General features: G+C 38.1%; 1 protein-coding gene across 1 annotated transcript in view; it reads left to right on the forward strand.

Moving 5' to 3' along the window:
- alkbh8 (alkB homolog 8, tRNA methyltransferase) overlaps window positions 1-18,447 on the forward strand; it is a 61,091-nt gene that overhangs the window by 960 nt on the left and 41,684 nt on the right. The window contains exons 2-6 of the mRNA XM_072577480.1: window positions 4,873-5,113; window positions 11,003-11,134; window positions 12,836-12,931; window positions 14,921-15,025; window positions 15,657-15,727. Coding sequence (XP_072433581.1) covers window positions 4,873-5,113; window positions 11,003-11,134; window positions 12,836-12,931; window positions 14,921-15,025; window positions 15,657-15,727 — 645 coding nt within the window. The remainder of the gene's footprint in view (window positions 1-4,872; window positions 5,114-11,002; window positions 11,135-12,835; window positions 12,932-14,920; window positions 15,026-15,656; window positions 15,728-18,447) is intronic.

Here is an 18,447-nt window from a genome sequence, read left to right on the forward strand (position 1 = left end):
ATATCCAAGGATACACATCCTAGTCATAGGGCAGACAGGATTAGATTGGCTTGTTTATAAGAAATGAAATTAAATCCAAAGCAATAAATGATATAGAGTTGGAAGACATAGAACATGTGTGAGTGGAGATGAGACACCAGAATAGGACGTAACTAGAGGCTCCTGACACTACTTAGAATGTGGGGAAGAAAATAATTACTCAATGGAAAAAGGCTTATCAGAAAGGCACCAATGTAATAATCATGAGGGACTTCAAAATGCAAGTGAACTGGGAAAATCAGGCTGGTAGCAGATTGTAAGAAAGGGAATTTGTGGAATGTCAGATTTCTTTGGAGCAGTTTGTGGTACAGCCCATTAAGGAACAGGCAGACTTGATTAAGGAGCTTAAAATGATGGAACACATAGGGAATTCACCTTGTGGTTTGAGAAGGAGAAGCTGGAATCTGGGGATAATTTGGGAGGCACAACAGAAATTCATCCCAAAGAAGAAGAAACATCCTTAGGGGAGGATGAGGCAATCATGGCTGAAAAGGGCAAAAGAAACAGCATCCAATGTGATGATGATTAGTGGAAACTAGAGGATTGTAAAGACTTTTAAAAACCAGCAGAGGATAACTGAAAAAACAATAACGGGTGAAGGTGAAACATGAGAGAGCTAGCTATTAATATAAAAGAGGATTGCAAGAGCTTTTTGTAGATATGAGGTCAGAGAAAGTAAAGAGTGAACATTGGACTGCAGGAGAAGTAGCAATGGGGAACAAAGAAATAGAGGAAGAACTGAGGAGGTACTTTGTATCCGCTTTCCCAGTGGAAGATACCAGCAGCATATCAGAACTTCAAGAGAATTGAGGGCAGAGGTAAGTGTAGTGGCCATCACTTAAGGAGAAGTGGAGATGAAGATTACCAGATCAGACATGATCTCCACTTCATTGAGAATCAAATTTAATGGACTGAATGGCTTGACGGGTTTGAGGGGTGACATTGTAGAAGTCATGAAATCATGATGAGCATAGATAAGGTGAATAGCAAAGGTCTTTTCCCAAGGATAGGGGAATTCAAAACTAGAGGGTATACTTTTGAGAGGAGAAAGATTTAAAAGAGATCTGAGAGGTACCTTTTCCACACCAGGAAGTGGTAGACATAGGTACAGTTATATCATTTAAAAGACATTTGGACAGTTAAATGAATAGGAAAGGTTTAGAGGGATATGGGCCAAATGCAGGCAAGTGGACTGAAAGGACTGTTTTCGTGCATTGTGACTATGCTGCAGAGTTCTGAAATAGGTTGAGGAGTCATTGGTGCTGATCTTTCTGGTATCACTAGGGTCACGGATGGTGCCAGAGGACTGCGAATGAGAAATATAACACCCCTGCTTAAGAAAAGAGGGGGGAAGAAGACAGGAAACTATAGGATGGTAAACTTGACTTTGGATCATTGGAAAGATTTTAGACTCTATTATTAAGGATGAGATTGTGGAATACTTGGTAAATTAGGGCTGAGTCAGGGAGTCATGCCTGACAAACCTGTTAGAATTCTTTGAGGAGGTAATGAACAACTTAGACAAAGAAGATCCATTGCATGTGATCTATTTGGATTTCTGTAAGGGCTTTGACAAGGTGCCATATAGGAGTCTGCTATATAAGGTGAGAGCCTATAGGGTGTAGGATTGCTCGCTGAGCTGTAGGTTTGATATCCAGATGTTTCATTACCTGGCCTAGGTAACATCATCAGTGTCGACCTCCAAGTGAAGCGAAGCTGTTGTCTCCTGCTTTCTATTTATGTTTGTCCTGGATGGGGTTCCTGGGGTTTGTGGTGATGTCATTTCCTGTTTGTTTTTTGAGAGGTTGATAGGTGGTATCTAGATCTATGTGTTTGTTTATGGCATTGTGGTTGGAGTGCCAGGCCTCTAGGAATTCTCTGGCATGTCTTTGCTTAGCCTGTCCCAGGATAGATGTGTTGTCCCAATCGAAATGGTGTTTTTTTTCCTCCGTGTGTAGGGCTACGAGGGAGACAAGGTTGTGTCTTTTTGTGGCTAGCTGATGTTCGTGTATCCTGGTGGCTAACTTTCTTCCCATTTGTCCTACGTAGTGTTTGTGGCAGTCCTTGCATGGAATTTTGTAGACGATGTTGGTTTTGTCCATGGGTTGTACTGGGTCTTTTTTAGTTTTTGTTTGAGAGCGTATATTATTAGGGGCAAGGTACTGGTATGGATCAAGGATTGGCTGGCAGAAAGGAAAGAAAAGGAATAAAGGAGACTTCTTTCAGCTAATGGCTGGTGGAGCTCTGCAGGGCTCAGTGCTTAGTGTTATGATACTATGGCTTTAAGAAGTGTATTTTGTCCTTTTTTTTAAATTAAGAATTCTTAAGACAGACGTATTAAGCAGTCTGCTCAAAACCAGTAAAGTAAATAGTTCGGGAGCCCTTAAGGCTTTTTTAACAAAAAGAATTGGAAGCAGCCTGATTGGGTGCATTGAAGCTCCCCTAGAATCAGGGGAGCTGGTTTTAGCTTTTTGCAGTCGCTGGGGCCTTGAAGTTGGACGTGGAAGCTTTAATCCTCCCTCTGAGGTTCTCTTCCTATTGCTAGGATTACATGTGAGACAATCTATTTTACTAAATTTGCTTTTGCCAGGGGTGTGTTTATTGGATGTTACTGTATTGGAACAGTTAATATATATTATTTTAAGTATTTCAATAGTGTTACAGTGAAGCCAATTGTTTTCCTTTTGTTTTTTCTATATTTTAACTGTAGTGTGAATACAAAGCATGCTTAGCTTAAAGTTGAGTAGTCTGACAAAGCGAATTGCATCTTGAATGCAATGCCTTACACTTACTTTTAAAATAAGAAAAAGGCAAGGCTCTTAATATATTTTGACGGTTTTTAGTCTGGCCCATAACAAAAGACCACAACTATTCATGTTATACATTTAACAATCTGACTGAAGGAACTGAGGACATTGTTGCTAAGTTTGCTGATGACACCGTGGTAGGTGGAGGGACAGGTAGTTTTGAGGAAGTAGGGAGGCTGAAGAAGAATTTGGACAGGCTAGGTGGGTTAAGAAGTGACAGATGATATGCATTGTGGGAATGTGTGAGATTTTGCACTTTGGTAGGAAGAATAGAAGTGTAGATCATTTTCTAAATAAGGAATAGTTTTGAAAATCTGAAGTACAAAGGGATTTTGGAATCCTAGTTCAGGATTTTCTTCAGATTAACATGCAGTTCAATCGCCAGTTAGGAAGGCAAATGCAATTTTAGCATTCATTTCAAGAGGGCTAGAATTCTAGGGGAGAAAAGTACTGCTGAGATTATATTAAGCTCTGGTTAGACCGCATTTGAAATATTGTGAGCAATGTTTGGGCCCTGTTTCTAAGGAACGATGTGCTGGTCTTGGAAGGGGTCCACAGAAGCTGTAGAAAAATGACCAGGGAATGAACCACAAATGACAAGGGTGAAGAAAGTTCTCTTCATCTCAGTCATAAGTTGTTTACCTTGTATCCTTACACTGTGATCCATAGTCTACAGTCTCCTGCCATCAGGAACCTTCTTTCTGCATTTATCCTGCCTAGTCTTTTGAATTCCAGTGAATATAAAATTGATTCAATCTTCCCTCATATGTCAGTCACACCATTTTGGAATCAGTCTTCATTGCACTCCCTCTACAGCAAGAACATCCTTCTTCAGATGAGGACAAACTGCACATAGTGTTCCAGGTGTGGTCTCACCAATGCTCTATATAATTTCAGCAAGGCATCCCTACCCCAAACTGAAATCTTTGTGCTATGAAGGCCAACATACAGTTTGTCTTTTCCACCTACCACACCTGGATGCTTATCTTCACCGACTGGTGTATGAGAACACCGAGGTTTCGTTGCATATTGCCCGCTCTCAATTTGCTACCAAAACAATAACCTCACATTTATCCACAGTATACTGTTTCTGTAATGCATTTGCAAAGTTATTGTTTGTCCAAATCACACTGAAGCATCTGTGCATCCTCCTCACAGCTCACCTTCCCACTTAACTTTGCATTTTTTTTGCTTTTTACTTTCCTCATCTAAATCGCTAATATATATTTTGAATAGCTGAGGTCCTAGCACTAATCTCTGTGACACCCCACTAGTCATTGCCTGCCCTTTCAGAAAAAGACCCACTTATTCATGCTTATTGTTTCCTGGTTGCCAACTACATTTCTATCCATCTCAATGCGCTACTTCCAATTCCATGAGTTTTAATTTCATTCGATTCTCTTATGTGGGACTTGGTCGAAAGCCGACATAAACCACATCCGCTTACCCCCACCCCGATCGCTCTACTAGTTACATCCTTGAAGAATTGCAGTAGGTTTGTCAAGCATGATTTTCTCTTTAGTAAATCCATGTTGATTCTGTCTGATCCTGTCACTGTTTTGCTGTTAAATCTTTTATTAAAAACCATAAGGCATAGAAGTAGCAGTAGGCCATTCAACCCATTACGTTTGATTCTCAATGAAGTGAAGATCATAACTGATCTGGTAATGTTCATCTCCACTTTCCTCCATTTTCCCTAAACCCTCAATTCCCTACCTGATTAAAAGTCCAACTATCTCAGACCTGAATATACTTAACAACCCAATTTTGACAGCCCACTGAGGTAAAGAATTCCACAGATTCACTACCCTCGGAGAGGAAATTCCACTTCATCTCTATCTAAAAATGTGTGACCCCTTATTCTGAGATCATCACCTCTGATCCTAGGCTCTGCCACAAGGGGATCTTTTCTGTATTTCTTGCAAATTTTATAAGGTACACATAAAGTCAGTCAAAACTTTATGGTAATTTTTTTATGATTACTATATTCCCGTTGCAATTTCTCACATTACTTTATTCTTCTTAGCACTTGGTTGTAGCCAATGGCGGCCTGGGCAATGGTGTCAGCCGGGAGCAGTTGAATGAAGTATTACAGAAGTTTGGAACAGTGGAGACCCTTCTCATGTTACCTCATAAACCACATGCATTTGTAACATACAGTGCAATTCAGGAAGCCACGGAGGCATACAACAATCTTAATGGACAAAACCTAAACAGTGGTGAAAATACAAAACTCATCACTTTATATCTAAACTTTGTGGAGGATGGTGAGTTCATCTCAATTTTTTTGATTTTCATTTGTACTAAACTGCAAACCTCAACTCTAAATGGTCAATCTTATGATCTTCATTGTTAATGCTGAGCTGGTTAAAAATTTGATGAGGGTTTTGCATTGTAGTTATTTTAATTAACTCTACAACTTGAAGTTGGTTTTATCAATACAACCTCTTTTTTTCTAGAAAGATTGACCTAGTTTGTAAAAGCTTTTACTTCACCTTTTTGCTTTTTAAAGCTAATTCTTTGCAGATAAGATTTTAAGTTCTTTATGAAAATCTGCCAAGCTCCTGATTCAGCAATCCAATCAAAGTCCTGGACTGTCTTCATGAGGAATTTGCCCTTATTCATACCCTTACGCTTCACTAATGCAAATACAGACAGCTAATTCCAACTGCAATATCTTGTTTATCACTTGCCTTACATACAGTTTTAATGGGGTAATGAATAGAATATTAAGTATATAGGTAAATGTGTGTGTGTATAATGTGAGATTCTGTATCCAAAGTAAAATTTGACTTGTTTATTCAAGTAAAGCAGTAACCTATCAGTTGCCAATGCCTTGAGCTGAAATCCTGACAGCTAGCTCTGTACCTGTCCCGTTGATGAACATAGTTAGGATCTAATGCTTAATGCATTGACTCAAAAATAAGACACTGTTAGAGCTCAATCACTCTGAACGTCACTTTCCCAAACTTCCTCTTCCAAACAAAACTGTCACATCCAACTCTGGCCGTTGTCATATTTTGGGACACAATAATACCAGAAGCAGACCATAGCAAATGGGGACAGGCATTGGCCATTTGGCCCCTTGAGCATGGTCCATCATTCAGTCAGATCATGGCAGATTAAGACCTGATCTAGCATACCTTATGTCCACTTTCCTACCTTGCAACCCTGATTCTCCCACTGATTATGATCTATCTATATTGAGTTTAAATATATACATGGACTCTGCCCCACACCTCTCTTTGGCAAGTTGTCCAAGGACTCTGAACTCTCTTAAAGAAGAAATTCCTTCTTAACTCAGTCTTAAATTGGTGCCCCTTTATTCTGAGACTATGCCCTCTGGTCCTAGACTCTCCCATGAGAGCAATTATTCTGTCAAGCCCCTTAAGAATCCTATATGTTTCAATGAGGTCATCACTCATATTTTTCTAAACTCTAGTGAGTAGGGTCCCCACATGTTTAAGCCTTTGTTCATAAGACAATCCTTCCAAGCCAGGAATCATCTGAATGAACATTCTCTTAACTTCCTCCAGTGATATATTTTCTTAAATAAGAGGATCAAACTGCTCTCGGTATCCAAAAGTGGTCTGTTCTGGATGTAGGTTTGCTTGCTAAGCTGGAAGGTTCATTTTCAGATGTTTCGTCACCATACTAGGTAATATCATCAGTGAGCCTCTGGATGAAGCACTGGTGGTATGGTCTGCCTTTTGTTTATATGTTTAGGTTTCCTTGTGTTGGTGATGTCATTTCCTGTTCTTTTTCTCAGGGGTGGTAAATGGGATTCAAGTCAATGTATTTGATGATAGAGTGGTCTCTCCGGCATACTGTACAGTTGCAGTAAGATTTCCCTACTCCTAGACCATATAACATAGGAGCAGAATTGGGCTGCTTGGTCTATTGAGTCTGCTGTGCCATTCCATTGTGGCTGATATGTTTCTTAACCCCATTCTCCTGCCTGTTCCCCATAACCATTGATCCCTTTACCAATCAATAATCTATTTATCTCTGCTTTAAATAGACTCAATGACTTGGCGTTCTGAGGCAATGACTTCCACAGATTCATTACCCTCTGGCTGAAGGAATTCCTCCTCGTCAGTTCTAAGTGGTTGTCCCTTAACTCTGAGGTTGTGCCCAAGGGTTCTAGATTCTCCTCCTTGTGGGAATATCTTTTCTGTGTCCCCCACTCAGCCTTCTAAACTCCATTAAATGTAGACCCAAAGTCTTTAACTGCTGCTCATTTGACAAGCACTTCATCTCTTGGATTATTCCTGTGAACATCCTGTAGTGTCCCCTCTCAGCCAGCACATCCTTCTTTAGATACGGGGCCCAAAACTGATCACAATATTCAAAATGAGGTTTGACCAGAGCCTTGTACATCCTCAGCAGTACATCTCTGCTGTCGTATTCTAGCTCTTTCGCCATGCATGCTAACATTTCATTTGCTTTCCTAACTGCCAACTGAGCTGCACATTAAAGTATGGAAATCCTGAATGATGACTCCCAATCCCTTTGTGCTTCAGATTTCTGAAGCCTTTTCCCATTTAGAAAATAGTCTATGCCTCTATTATTCCTGCAAAGTGCATAATCTGACAATTTTCCACGTAGTATTCCATCTGCCACTTCTTTGCCTGGTCTCCCAGCCTGTCCAAGTTCTCCTCAAGACTCCTCACTTCCTCAGCACTACCTGCTTCTGCACTTATCCTTGTGTCATCTGCAAACTTAACAATGATACCCTCAGTTCCATAGTCCAGATCGTTCATATATAAAGCGAATAGTTGTCCCAACACTTACCTCTTTGGAACTCCAAGAGTCATTGAGTGCTATTCCAAGAAAGACCCCTTCATTCCCGCTCTGCCTTCTGCCAGTCAGCCAATTCTTTATCCGTGCCAGTACCTCACCCCTAATACTACGGGCTCTTATTTTATTTAGTGCCTGTGTGGTACCTTATCAAAATGCTTATGGAAATCCAACTTAATCATATTCACTGGTTTTGCCACAACAAAGCTGTGCTGACTCAGCCCTATTCTACCATGCATTTCCTGGAACTCCGCAAATCTCATATTTTAATAATGGACTCTTAAAGTCTTATCAATGACTGAGGTCAGGCTAACTGCTTCTTCTGCCTCCCGCCCCACCCCTCAACTTCTTAAACAGGGGTGTCACTTTAGCTATTTTGCAGTCCTTTGGCACCTTTCCTGACTCCAGTCATACTTAAAGATCAGCTTCAATGCCTCTTCAATCTCCAAGCTACCTCCTTTGCAGCTTTGGAGTGTAGTCCATCTGGTCCGAGTGATTTAATCACCTTCAGACTATTTAGCTTCCCAGCACCTTCTCCTTAGAATGCTACTACGTTCACCTCTGCCCACTGACACTCTTGCAGTTCTAGTATGCTGCAAGTGTCTTCCGCTGTGAAGAGTGATGCAAAGTACATAATCAGTTCCTCCTCCATTTCTTTGTTCCCCATTACTACTACTCCAGCCTTATTTTCCAGTGATCTAATGTTCTCTGTTGACTCTGTTACCTTGTATATATCCTTTAAAAAGCCCTTGCAATCTTCTTTTGTGTTACTAACTGGTTTACCCTCATTTCACCTTGTGCCCCCTTATTGTCTTTTTTATTGTCCTCTGCTGTTTTTTTAAATAGCTTTCCACTAATCTTCACCATATTATATACTTTCCTTTTGCTTTTATGCTGTCCCTGACTTCCCTTGTCAGCCACGATTCCCTTGTCCTCCCTTCAGCATGTTCTTTCCTGGAGGTGAATTTCTGTTGTGCGTCCTGAATTACCCCCAGAAAACCCTGCCATTGCTGCTCCACTGTCTTTCCTGCCAGGATCTCCTGCCAATCAACTCTGGCCAGCTCCTCCTTCATGCCTTTGTAGTTACTGTTACTCAATTGTGATACCATTACATCTTGATGCTTATGCTGATACATCATATACTGCAACTTTCTTGAAATAAGAGCCAACTTTCTATTAGCCTTCCTGATTACCTGCTGTACCTACGTGCTAGCTTTTTATGTTTTGTGCACCAGTACCCCCAAGTCCCTTTCCTCCATTGAAATAATACTGTCCTTTTTATCCTCCTTTCTAAAATGAACAATTTCACATTGTACAACACTTGCCCACTGACAAGTATCATTATTTCTCCAATTTTTGTTTGTATCCCTTTGTGACTTGCCTATCCACCTACTTTGTGTTTGCCAAATTTGGCTACTGTACATTTGCTTCATATGTATTTGTAAGCTGTTGTGATCCCAGTGGATCTGCTGTGGATTGCTGTGGATCTGCACTGGTTACATATTGCCAACTGGAAAAAAATCCCTTGTGTTGACTCTCTCTCCTGCCCATTAGCCAATTCTCAATTCACACCAATATATTACCCTCAACTCCATCTTATGACTTAAATCTCTTGTGAGGTATCTTGTCAAGTGCCTTTTGCAAGACCAAATACAGCACACCTACTGGATCCCCTGTACCACGGTGATTAAGACTTCTTCGTAAAAGTCTAATAAATTGGAGATTTCTCTTTCATGAAGCCATGCTGACTGTACTTACGCAGTACTTTATTCCTGATGAAGGGCTTTTGCTGCTCGTTGGATGCTGCCTGAACTGCTGTGCTCTTCCAGCACCACTAATCCAGTATTTGGTTTTCAGCATCTGCAGTCATTGTTTTTACCTTGTACTTGCGCAGCCTACCATTTCCAAATGTGTTGCTATTACTTCTTTAATAGTTGATTTCAACATTTTTCTAATAATAGACGTGAGGCTAGTTGGTCTACAGTGATTTTTGCCTCCCTCTTAGTTTGAATCAGGATGCCACATTGGCAGTTTGCCAATCCTCTGGTACTTCTCCAAAATCAAACTATTGTTGTAGTATTACAACTAATGCACCCACCATTTCTGTACCTACAGTTTTTAGGATTCTTGGATGCAAGCCATATTCTTTAGTATTAATGGGATATTTGAAGTATTTTCCACTGTAAAGACCGATGCAAACTATCTGTTTATCTTCTTCAACAATTTCTGGTAACTCACAAATAGCCATCTCCTGAGATTTATTTTCCAACAGGCGTTTATTTACTTTGACCCCTTTTCCTTTTAATGTATTTAAAGATGCTCTTATTGTCAGTTTTATATTCCTTGCAAGTTTGCCCTCATTGTTAATTTTCTGTCTTTATTATAACTTTAACCATCTTTTGCTGGATTCTGAAATTATCCCAGTCTTCAGGTTTATCACTGACTTTTGTCTCTTATGTGCTTTTTTTCCTTTCCTCAGCATGTGAAGCATTATTTCCGCTGTATAGAACAGTCCCTTAGTAGTGTCCTTTTCAGATTTGAGTGTCACTTGCATTAACATTCCTCTAACTTGCCTCATGAACAATCAGTCAGTTAGCCCTGTCAGATGTCCCAATAGCTGGTTGACTAGGGTGATCCAGATGGCAATATGACTTTACCAGTGCACTTCAGTTTTGGGATGGAGAAGGCATGGCCATTGTCAACCTTGTTTAGCAGACCGTCCCCGGGAAAGTTTGTATCTCTGTGCAGGGATGTTGACCTTGAGATTTGCAAATCACCTTCCATTACTGGTGGTTCCTTTTTGGGGGCGCAGATTATCCTTGCTATCCATCAAGATGCAAATATTCCTGGTCGCAAAGGCAAGGCTCTACTTGTGACCCATTTTATTTTCAACCACAGAAGAGTGAACCTGCTGATCCATTTGTCCAGCCAGGGTGAGGAGAGAGAGGCTATCTTTTGACCATCTTTTCTGGTCCCTTTCTCATGCAAAGTGACTGAAGGGGATCCTGAAAAAGGTCTGTTCAGTCTGGTATCTGCTGCCAAGAGTTAGTGTAAGGGATGTTAGTATAATGCCACCTACATGCCTGGTCATTCTGCACAATTCATCTGCAGTGTAATCTGTGTCTCACTTGCCTCCCCTGCTTTTCTGTTTCATTTCTCACTGCTGAATTGCACTGCAAGTTAGTGTCAGTTTATTCGTTTAGGAATTTTTGCTTGTATGGAAAACTGATGTTGACATGGGTATTCATCAGTTTACATGTGTCCATAAGCAGAAATGTGTTAAGGTAATTGTAATTGTTTATGCTAATTAAGACACTGTAGTGGAAGGGTTAAAAAGAATTAATTTCTTTTTCAAGTTGTTAGTGAAGATGTTTCTCATTCAAGCCTACCACCAGGTCTTCTGGTGGTTGAAGACTTCATTTCTGCTGAATATGAGAAGAGGCTTTTGATATTTGCAGATGGAAGCCCATATGCAACAGTGGAAAATGGTAAGTAGTACAGAGAAAAACTGTAGTTAATATATATAATTATCTAAATTCATTAAATATAGAATAACCAATTGTATGTTCGTCGACTAACTATTTTTCTATTAGCAATTTTTAAAGAAGATTTGTAGCTCAGGTTGAGGTTCTGGATGTCGGTTTGCTCGCTAAGCTGGAAGGTTTGTTTTCAGACATTTTGTCATCATACTAGGTAACATCTTTAGTGAGTCTCCGGATGAGGTCCTGGTGGTATAGCACACTTTCTATTTATATATTTGGGTTTCCTTGGGTTGGTGATGTAATTTCCTGTGGTGACATGATTTCCTATGGTGATGTCATTTCCATTTTTTTTAATCAGGGGGTGGTAAATGGGATACAAGTCAATGTGTTTGTTGATAGAGGTCTGGTTAGAATGTTGTGCTTCAAGGAATTCTTGTGCGTGTCTCTGTTTGGCTTGTCAGAGGATGTATGTGTTGTCCTAGTCGAAGTGGTATCCTTCCTCATCCATATGTCAGGGCACTAGTGAGAGTGGGTCATGTCTTTTTGTATTTTTCTATTAATCTGATGAGAGGCAGATGAGTACTGCCCTGATGAGTTATTGCTATTTCATATTCTGATGTATGGTCTTAAATGTTTCTGCTGATAGCCTCATCAAGTTCCCACCCATCCATCCTAGAATTAGGACATACAGTCAATAAGCTTGGATTTGCCATTCCATTAGAATATTGACATCACAACTCCCATTTCTCGTTTCAGCTCCAAACATTGTGATCAAACACTGATCACAAAGAAGCTGATGAGTGACTTGTTTTATGAAGCAGAAAATTTTAAGAAATCAGTTCTTTTTTAGGTGTTTGTTTTAATCAGATTGAACAGGTTAAGGCATACTTATGGGGTAGATGGGATTTGAACCCTGACCGTCCGGCCCAGTTATAAAGACATGAATACAATGCTGCAAGTCTCTAAATACTTACTGGTGTTCCAGATGATCTCGTGTCCAGGTACTAACCAGACCTGAGCTTTTGAGATCAGATGAGGCTCAATATACCTGCATACTTCAAGATACAATTTATAGAGCAGCAGCATATGATGAGATTCCTAAAAAAAGAAAAATAAGACCAGTGATTTGTCAGCCATATCCAGATGAGGATTGACCCTTGGATTTTGGTTTACAGTCTAAGTATCAGTCCAGTTGGCCACTGCACCTTCTTTGTATGAGATATGCTGCCCACAACCATGTAAAGTGATATTGACGAGTAATCTCTCCAGTATATCTGTATGTAGTCCATTGATATAACAACTTGCTGTTCTCTATTCAGTTGTCTTTCTAATTCCCAAACTGCACTGTAATTTTTGTTCTTGCACAGTCGGTCACGTAATCTCACTTAAATAATTTGAATATGGTTCAAAATAAAAAGCTACAAAATAGTGACCATAGTAAAAGCATGGTGAATAAAATAGTTATTTGTTTACTTGACATTTTATGAGCAGATTTGATATTTTTAGTGTATCAACTACTGTGAATAAAATTACAAATTAACATGTGAATTGTTTACTCTGCTTTTTTCATAATTTTTCGTTTTAAGGAATTTGACAATATAAAGCACAACTTGTTTTCAAAACCTTTTTTTAAATGTAAACTATATCTGGCATTGGAATTCAGTCTCCAAGATGAAGCCTGCAATTTAGTTTTTTTTTTATTTCTAGCCCAGAGATCTCTGAAACATCGAAGAGTGAAGCATTATGGTTATGAATTCCGCTATGACAACAACAATGTAGACAAAGATAAACCCCTACCTGGAGGTACATTGGATGGCATACAAGTTTTTTTTGTAACAAAATAAGTGACTTGTAAACAACTGCAGAAATTATCACAGGAAAAATCTGATTTTCTGTAATGCAGAGTGAAATATGACAATGTAAAAGCAAAGTGCTTGTGGTGGATGTTATTTGACTTTAAAAAATTGCCTTGCTAATAATTTTTATACTTAATTATGTGGAAGCCTAAAGCATTTTTATGGTCATTACTATTGTCGTGCTTGGAATAGTAACTGAACAGAGTATGACAATTCAATAAAAAGTTCTGTCTGTGTTTTTGAGAGTATGAGCTACATGATAAACAGTATTTTTGTTTCGGACTTCAGCTTGATATTAATTTTATGCCATAAGCATTTCCATGTCCCTCTCAGTTTCCTTTTATTTGGGTAAAATAGTGCAGGTAAACCTACTCTGAAGTTGCTACTTGGTAAAGGAGAGTATAAAGCTGTCATTTGCATATAGATATTCAGAATGAAAGAACAAAGCTTTCCTCTTGTAACACAATCAAGAATATTATCTCTTTAATGTTATTTTATATTTTTTTGCCAGATCAGTCCAAGTGATTCTTAGCTGCTGAGGATTTACTTGTATTCTTTTCCGTTCCCAGCCTGGTATCCTTTTTTAACTTGAACACTTATTTTTTAATAGGCGATGGCTTTTCCTGGAGATTTTCTCTCTTGTGCAATTTGTGAAACTTTCTGCCTCTTTTCAATTCCACACATATGCCCTCTCTAATCCAAGCATGTTCTCCCACCCATATTCCTGAGCAATCCACTACAGAGACTTTCAACCTGTAGCTGCAATCTCTTGTCTGTACCTTGGCAGATTACGAGTGATTAGAAAAATCTTTCACTCTTGAAGCCAACCTGTTCGGCAATTTGAATCACATGGCCATTGTATCCAAGTAGAAATGCTGATCCTGCTTCCTTGGACCTCAACTCGTTCATTTTGGAAGTAAATTGACATTTTAAGGCTCAACTGTTCACAGTTTGACATTCTCAACATGTTCCTGGGACTTGAGTTGAACAATCTAATCATTATAAAGGCTAATGCTGCCCTCATCATCTCCAAATGCAAGCATCATGCTTTTAAACTCCAGCAAAACTTAATTTTCAACAGCTCATATCACCCAAGAATGTTCTCCAGCAGACTTCAGAATGGACCACAAGTATCTCTTCATTTTTATCCAAACTTAAAGATGCAGTGCCAAAACACAACAATCTTAACTTCTTTGTAACTGTACATCTTAACTCAACAACTCACCATTTGTAAAGAAACTTCTTGCAAAGTATTTAATCATTTCAGATACTGGGGACAGTACTACTGTTCCACAAGACTTAGCATGTGTTTCCTTCTACTCTTTTTTTTTTTAAGTCAGTCGAAACTAACTAACTGAATTGAACAAAATAAAACTATGCCACTCGCCCTTAAAAGGCCATTGGGTAGTCTTTCAAGTAAATTAGTTGGATCAAATAGTTTAATTTGTTTTGATTTGAGCTATGTAAAAGAATACCAGCCCCTTTAGAAGGGCTAATGCATCTTCGTGTGTCCACAAAAGTTGTTATTTAATGAATACCCCAATCTGCAGTCTCTTAACCTTAATTTTAATGATGAACACAATTAAGGAAAATATTTCTGTCTGTCCTAAATTCTGAATAAGATGCATGGGTTTTGTTTTCAAGATGAAGGTGTTTTTTAAATCCCAGAAATGAGTATCTCTAATGGCACAAAAACACAATTTGAAATTGATTAATTTTCACGTTCCCAATTTATAATGTTAGCTGATTTCATTTTCTTGATCTTTGGATCAGAATAATCATGGTGCTTGTGAATAATTTGACTATTTCTGTGCATACTTAGGCCCATAAATTTAAACATTTTTCAGGCATTTAGTTTGTATTTCTTTTCAGTGCAAAGTTAGAAGCAATTGAATAGTTCAGATAATTTTTGTTATTGTGTTTATTTTAATTTTAGGTCTTCCTGAGATTTGTGATGACATTTTGGAGCAGTTCATAAAAAAGGGATACGTAAAATTTAAACCTGATCAACTAACAATAAATCAATATGAGCCTGGACAAGGTGAAATATACTTTACACTTCAAGTTATTCTAATTGTGGATCAGACAATGAAAGCTAAAGAGAATCTCCTGTGTTAGCCAAATGTTAGTTTTGTTAATTTAGGGTGGTGTTCCTTATCATCAATGACAGATTGTGGTGATTTATTTTCAACCTCTTTATACAGGTTGTTCTTCTATAATGCATTGTTGCATTCTTGTGCAACCCTGCATTATAGAAAAATTGCGCTTTAGCAACAGCACTTAGTGTTGGCGATGTAATCGTTTTAAAAATTCACACTTTGGAAACCATGTCCCCAATTTGTCAATTACATTACAGTGAATTTGCATTAGTAAAATGTGTGTTTATAGCAGAACTTATACAACTGTAATATGCATAAACAGAATTTTCTTTATTCTGAAATTCTCATTTGTATATTTTAATATAACACGTAAACACAAAACTGACTAATATTTGGGATTAACAAACACAGAAGTTCCTGATTATGTTGCATTAATCTCAAGGTTGACCTTTCAGAAAATGTGTTGTTATATTCAGCAAATCATAGCAATAAAATAGCAAAAGTCAACATTTTCATTAGTTTTATTTGAACTATATTAATATTGTAATTTTTTTTTTGCAATTATCTTTATAGGGATTCCTCCCCACATTGACACTCATTCAGCTTTTGAGGATGGGATCTTCTGTCTGAGCCTTGGAGCAGAGGTAAATTTTATTATGGGTCTTGAATAACAAAAGCAAAATTGAAATTCTTAGCTGCTCTTAGTAGAATGTCTTGCATAACAAAATTAACTGATAGAAATTCTCTGGTTTCAAAAGTTATATTTTGAATTTAAAACTGCCATATTGATACAAAACTGGTTGCATCCTGAACGATTGATTTGTTTGTCTGCTGAGCTATATGAATTTTATATTTTCTCCAGCGTCAACAATATTATGATCACAAGAATCACTTTGATTTAAGACTTATAGTTTGTTCCTGTTGCTTAAGATGCGTAAATACAATAAATAAACTGTTGGTGTGAAGCAAAATTCATAGTCCTCCAGTTACATTGTAAATGTAACACAAATTTTAAATCAGATGAAGCAAATGGAGTGAGACCCTCCTTGGACTGCTTTTGCCCCTTGCTTTACTTGGGTTGGAATTACAAAATGAAGCATGGGGGCAAAACCAAAACTCATGTTGAAAATTTCATGTTCACGCATACTTTCACACTTGCTCTAATGACCTGTTTCTCTGCAGAGTGATGGGATTTTCACGTTTCCCCCGGAACACATTGTATTTACAGAATATCCTCAATACTGATTGAGGATGATCAGCCATGATCATAATGAATGGTGGTGCTGACTCGAAGGGTAGAATGGCCTACTCCTGCACCTATTATCTATTGATATTAGCCATAATGTGTTGAAATGATGTCATAAAAAAGCTTGAGGAGAGTACAATTTTAAAATGTATATCAAATGTTTGACCAATTTGTTTGCAAAATTACATTAACTATAAAATAAAATATAGGTAGCATAATTTGTCATCCATTTTCAGAGGTAAACTTGTTGAAATGTACAAGGTTCCCTCTGTAATGAAGAATCTATCAGGGATATTCAGGAATGTAGATTTGTGGTTAAAATCAGATCAGCCATGACCTTAAAAAAGCAGGCTCAAAGGGTCAAATGACTTGCTGTTGTTCCTTGTTTGTATGTTCATTTGTATTTGTTATAAACATACCTGTTGTCTTTAAAAACTTTTAGCTTTGCATTCTAAAGCCTCAAAATCAAATTCCTTTTAATAAAAAAAGGTGTTTTCTGTCTTAAATTTCAGTCCATTTAATTTTGTATTTAAAATGAGGGCTCATTGACATAACCAGTCACTAGAAAGACAACATTTACTGTGTCCCATCCTTTCATAATTTTACCATCTCCAACAGACCATCCAAAGTCTTCTCCGTTCAAAGAAAGCCCTGTCTGTTGTATTACTTTACACACTGTGTAGTACTTTGGAACAGGCTTGCAAACCTTGGATTTTTCAGTTTGACTGACTGATTACCTACTTTTGCAGCATTGACACTGTATGCAACTGCAGATTAATACCCATGCTGCCAAAAAAAAGCTGCAGATCAGAGCTGGAGAGTTTGTTTATTTCAACTTTTCTTTATGTAGTCACTTTTTTTTTCGCTGCATTGCCTCCAGATGGTGCTTTTGATTAGAATAAAAAACATTGTCCTTCATTTGAAATTTATTTGCATTCCATACCTGAGTGTATTGTTTGCTGATCCCACTTAGATAATACCCAATTGTTAAATGCCGAAAGTGATATTAAATGAATCCTTAAAAAGAGAGTACAATTGTTTGTTAATGATCACTGTAGCTATATTTACACTGCATTCTGGGGTAGATGATTTTGAGTTAATGTGAGCACTCATTGCTTGATTTGATTATATTTATCCACAAAGCTTCTGCATTCCAATATTCCAGATATGTGATGGAAAATGCTGTCATGACTTAGTGCAATGGAAATCAAGCCCCACTTTTCCTAGATTCGTTGCAAGTGTAAAAATTTGATTCAGCCACAAAACACTCAATTTTACGTGTCTAATTCAGTTTAATGAATATGCACACGAGATTTTTCCAGTAACAAGAAAATAATTACGGTAATCTGTTTTTAATCAAAGTCAAGAAATAAACATACTTTGCTAACAAATAACTCAAACTTTAACTCCACTCCTTGCGTAAATCCTTTTACAAATATAAACAAGCACACAAAAAGGCAAGACAAGGATATTAAAGCTTACAAAGGAAAACAAAATTTGATAGCACCATTGTGGGCCACAGATGTTGATGAGTTGTGTACTTGCAGTTCCTTCTGTTTCCTTGCTGGCGAGACAAGGTTGTTTCCACATAGATGCTGATTTTCATTCATTGGTTGAGAATTTGCTCCATCTGTGTTTCTGAAGGTGGTTTCTAATTTCCTTTGAACAGGCAATTTGCAGAGAGTGCATTTATAGGGAACTGCTGAGTGAAAACAGCTATTGGGAGATTTTCTTTTCCTTCTCCACAGAAGGAGAGAGAGACTGAGAAACTGAGGTGCTTTTTTTTTTGTAAACTAAATATTTCCGTTATTCACATACGGGGCTGTAACCAATTGTCTAGGAATCAATTGAGTAATTGTAAATATGCTGAGCCGTTGGCAACTGGTCAATTGAAAAAAAGATTATAGGACTGTCATGTGTGCATGTGGCCATATATGCATGCACACAAGCATGCATAATACAAACCACACAAAAATGATGCATCTAGTTTTCCCTCTACACTGCTTGAACTGCTACCACTGAGTCATCACGCTGTTTGAATAAAGCAACATTGTAGATATAACTCAATGAGTTCCAGTTTTTAAAAAGGCAGTTCTTCCAGTTTTTTGGTTTAAAGCA

Source organism: Chiloscyllium punctatum, chromosome 9 (genome assembly GCF_047496795.1).
Source record: "Chiloscyllium punctatum isolate Juve2018m chromosome 9, sChiPun1.3, whole genome shotgun sequence".
Taxonomy (NCBI): domain Eukaryota; kingdom Metazoa; phylum Chordata; class Chondrichthyes; order Orectolobiformes; family Hemiscylliidae; genus Chiloscyllium; species Chiloscyllium punctatum.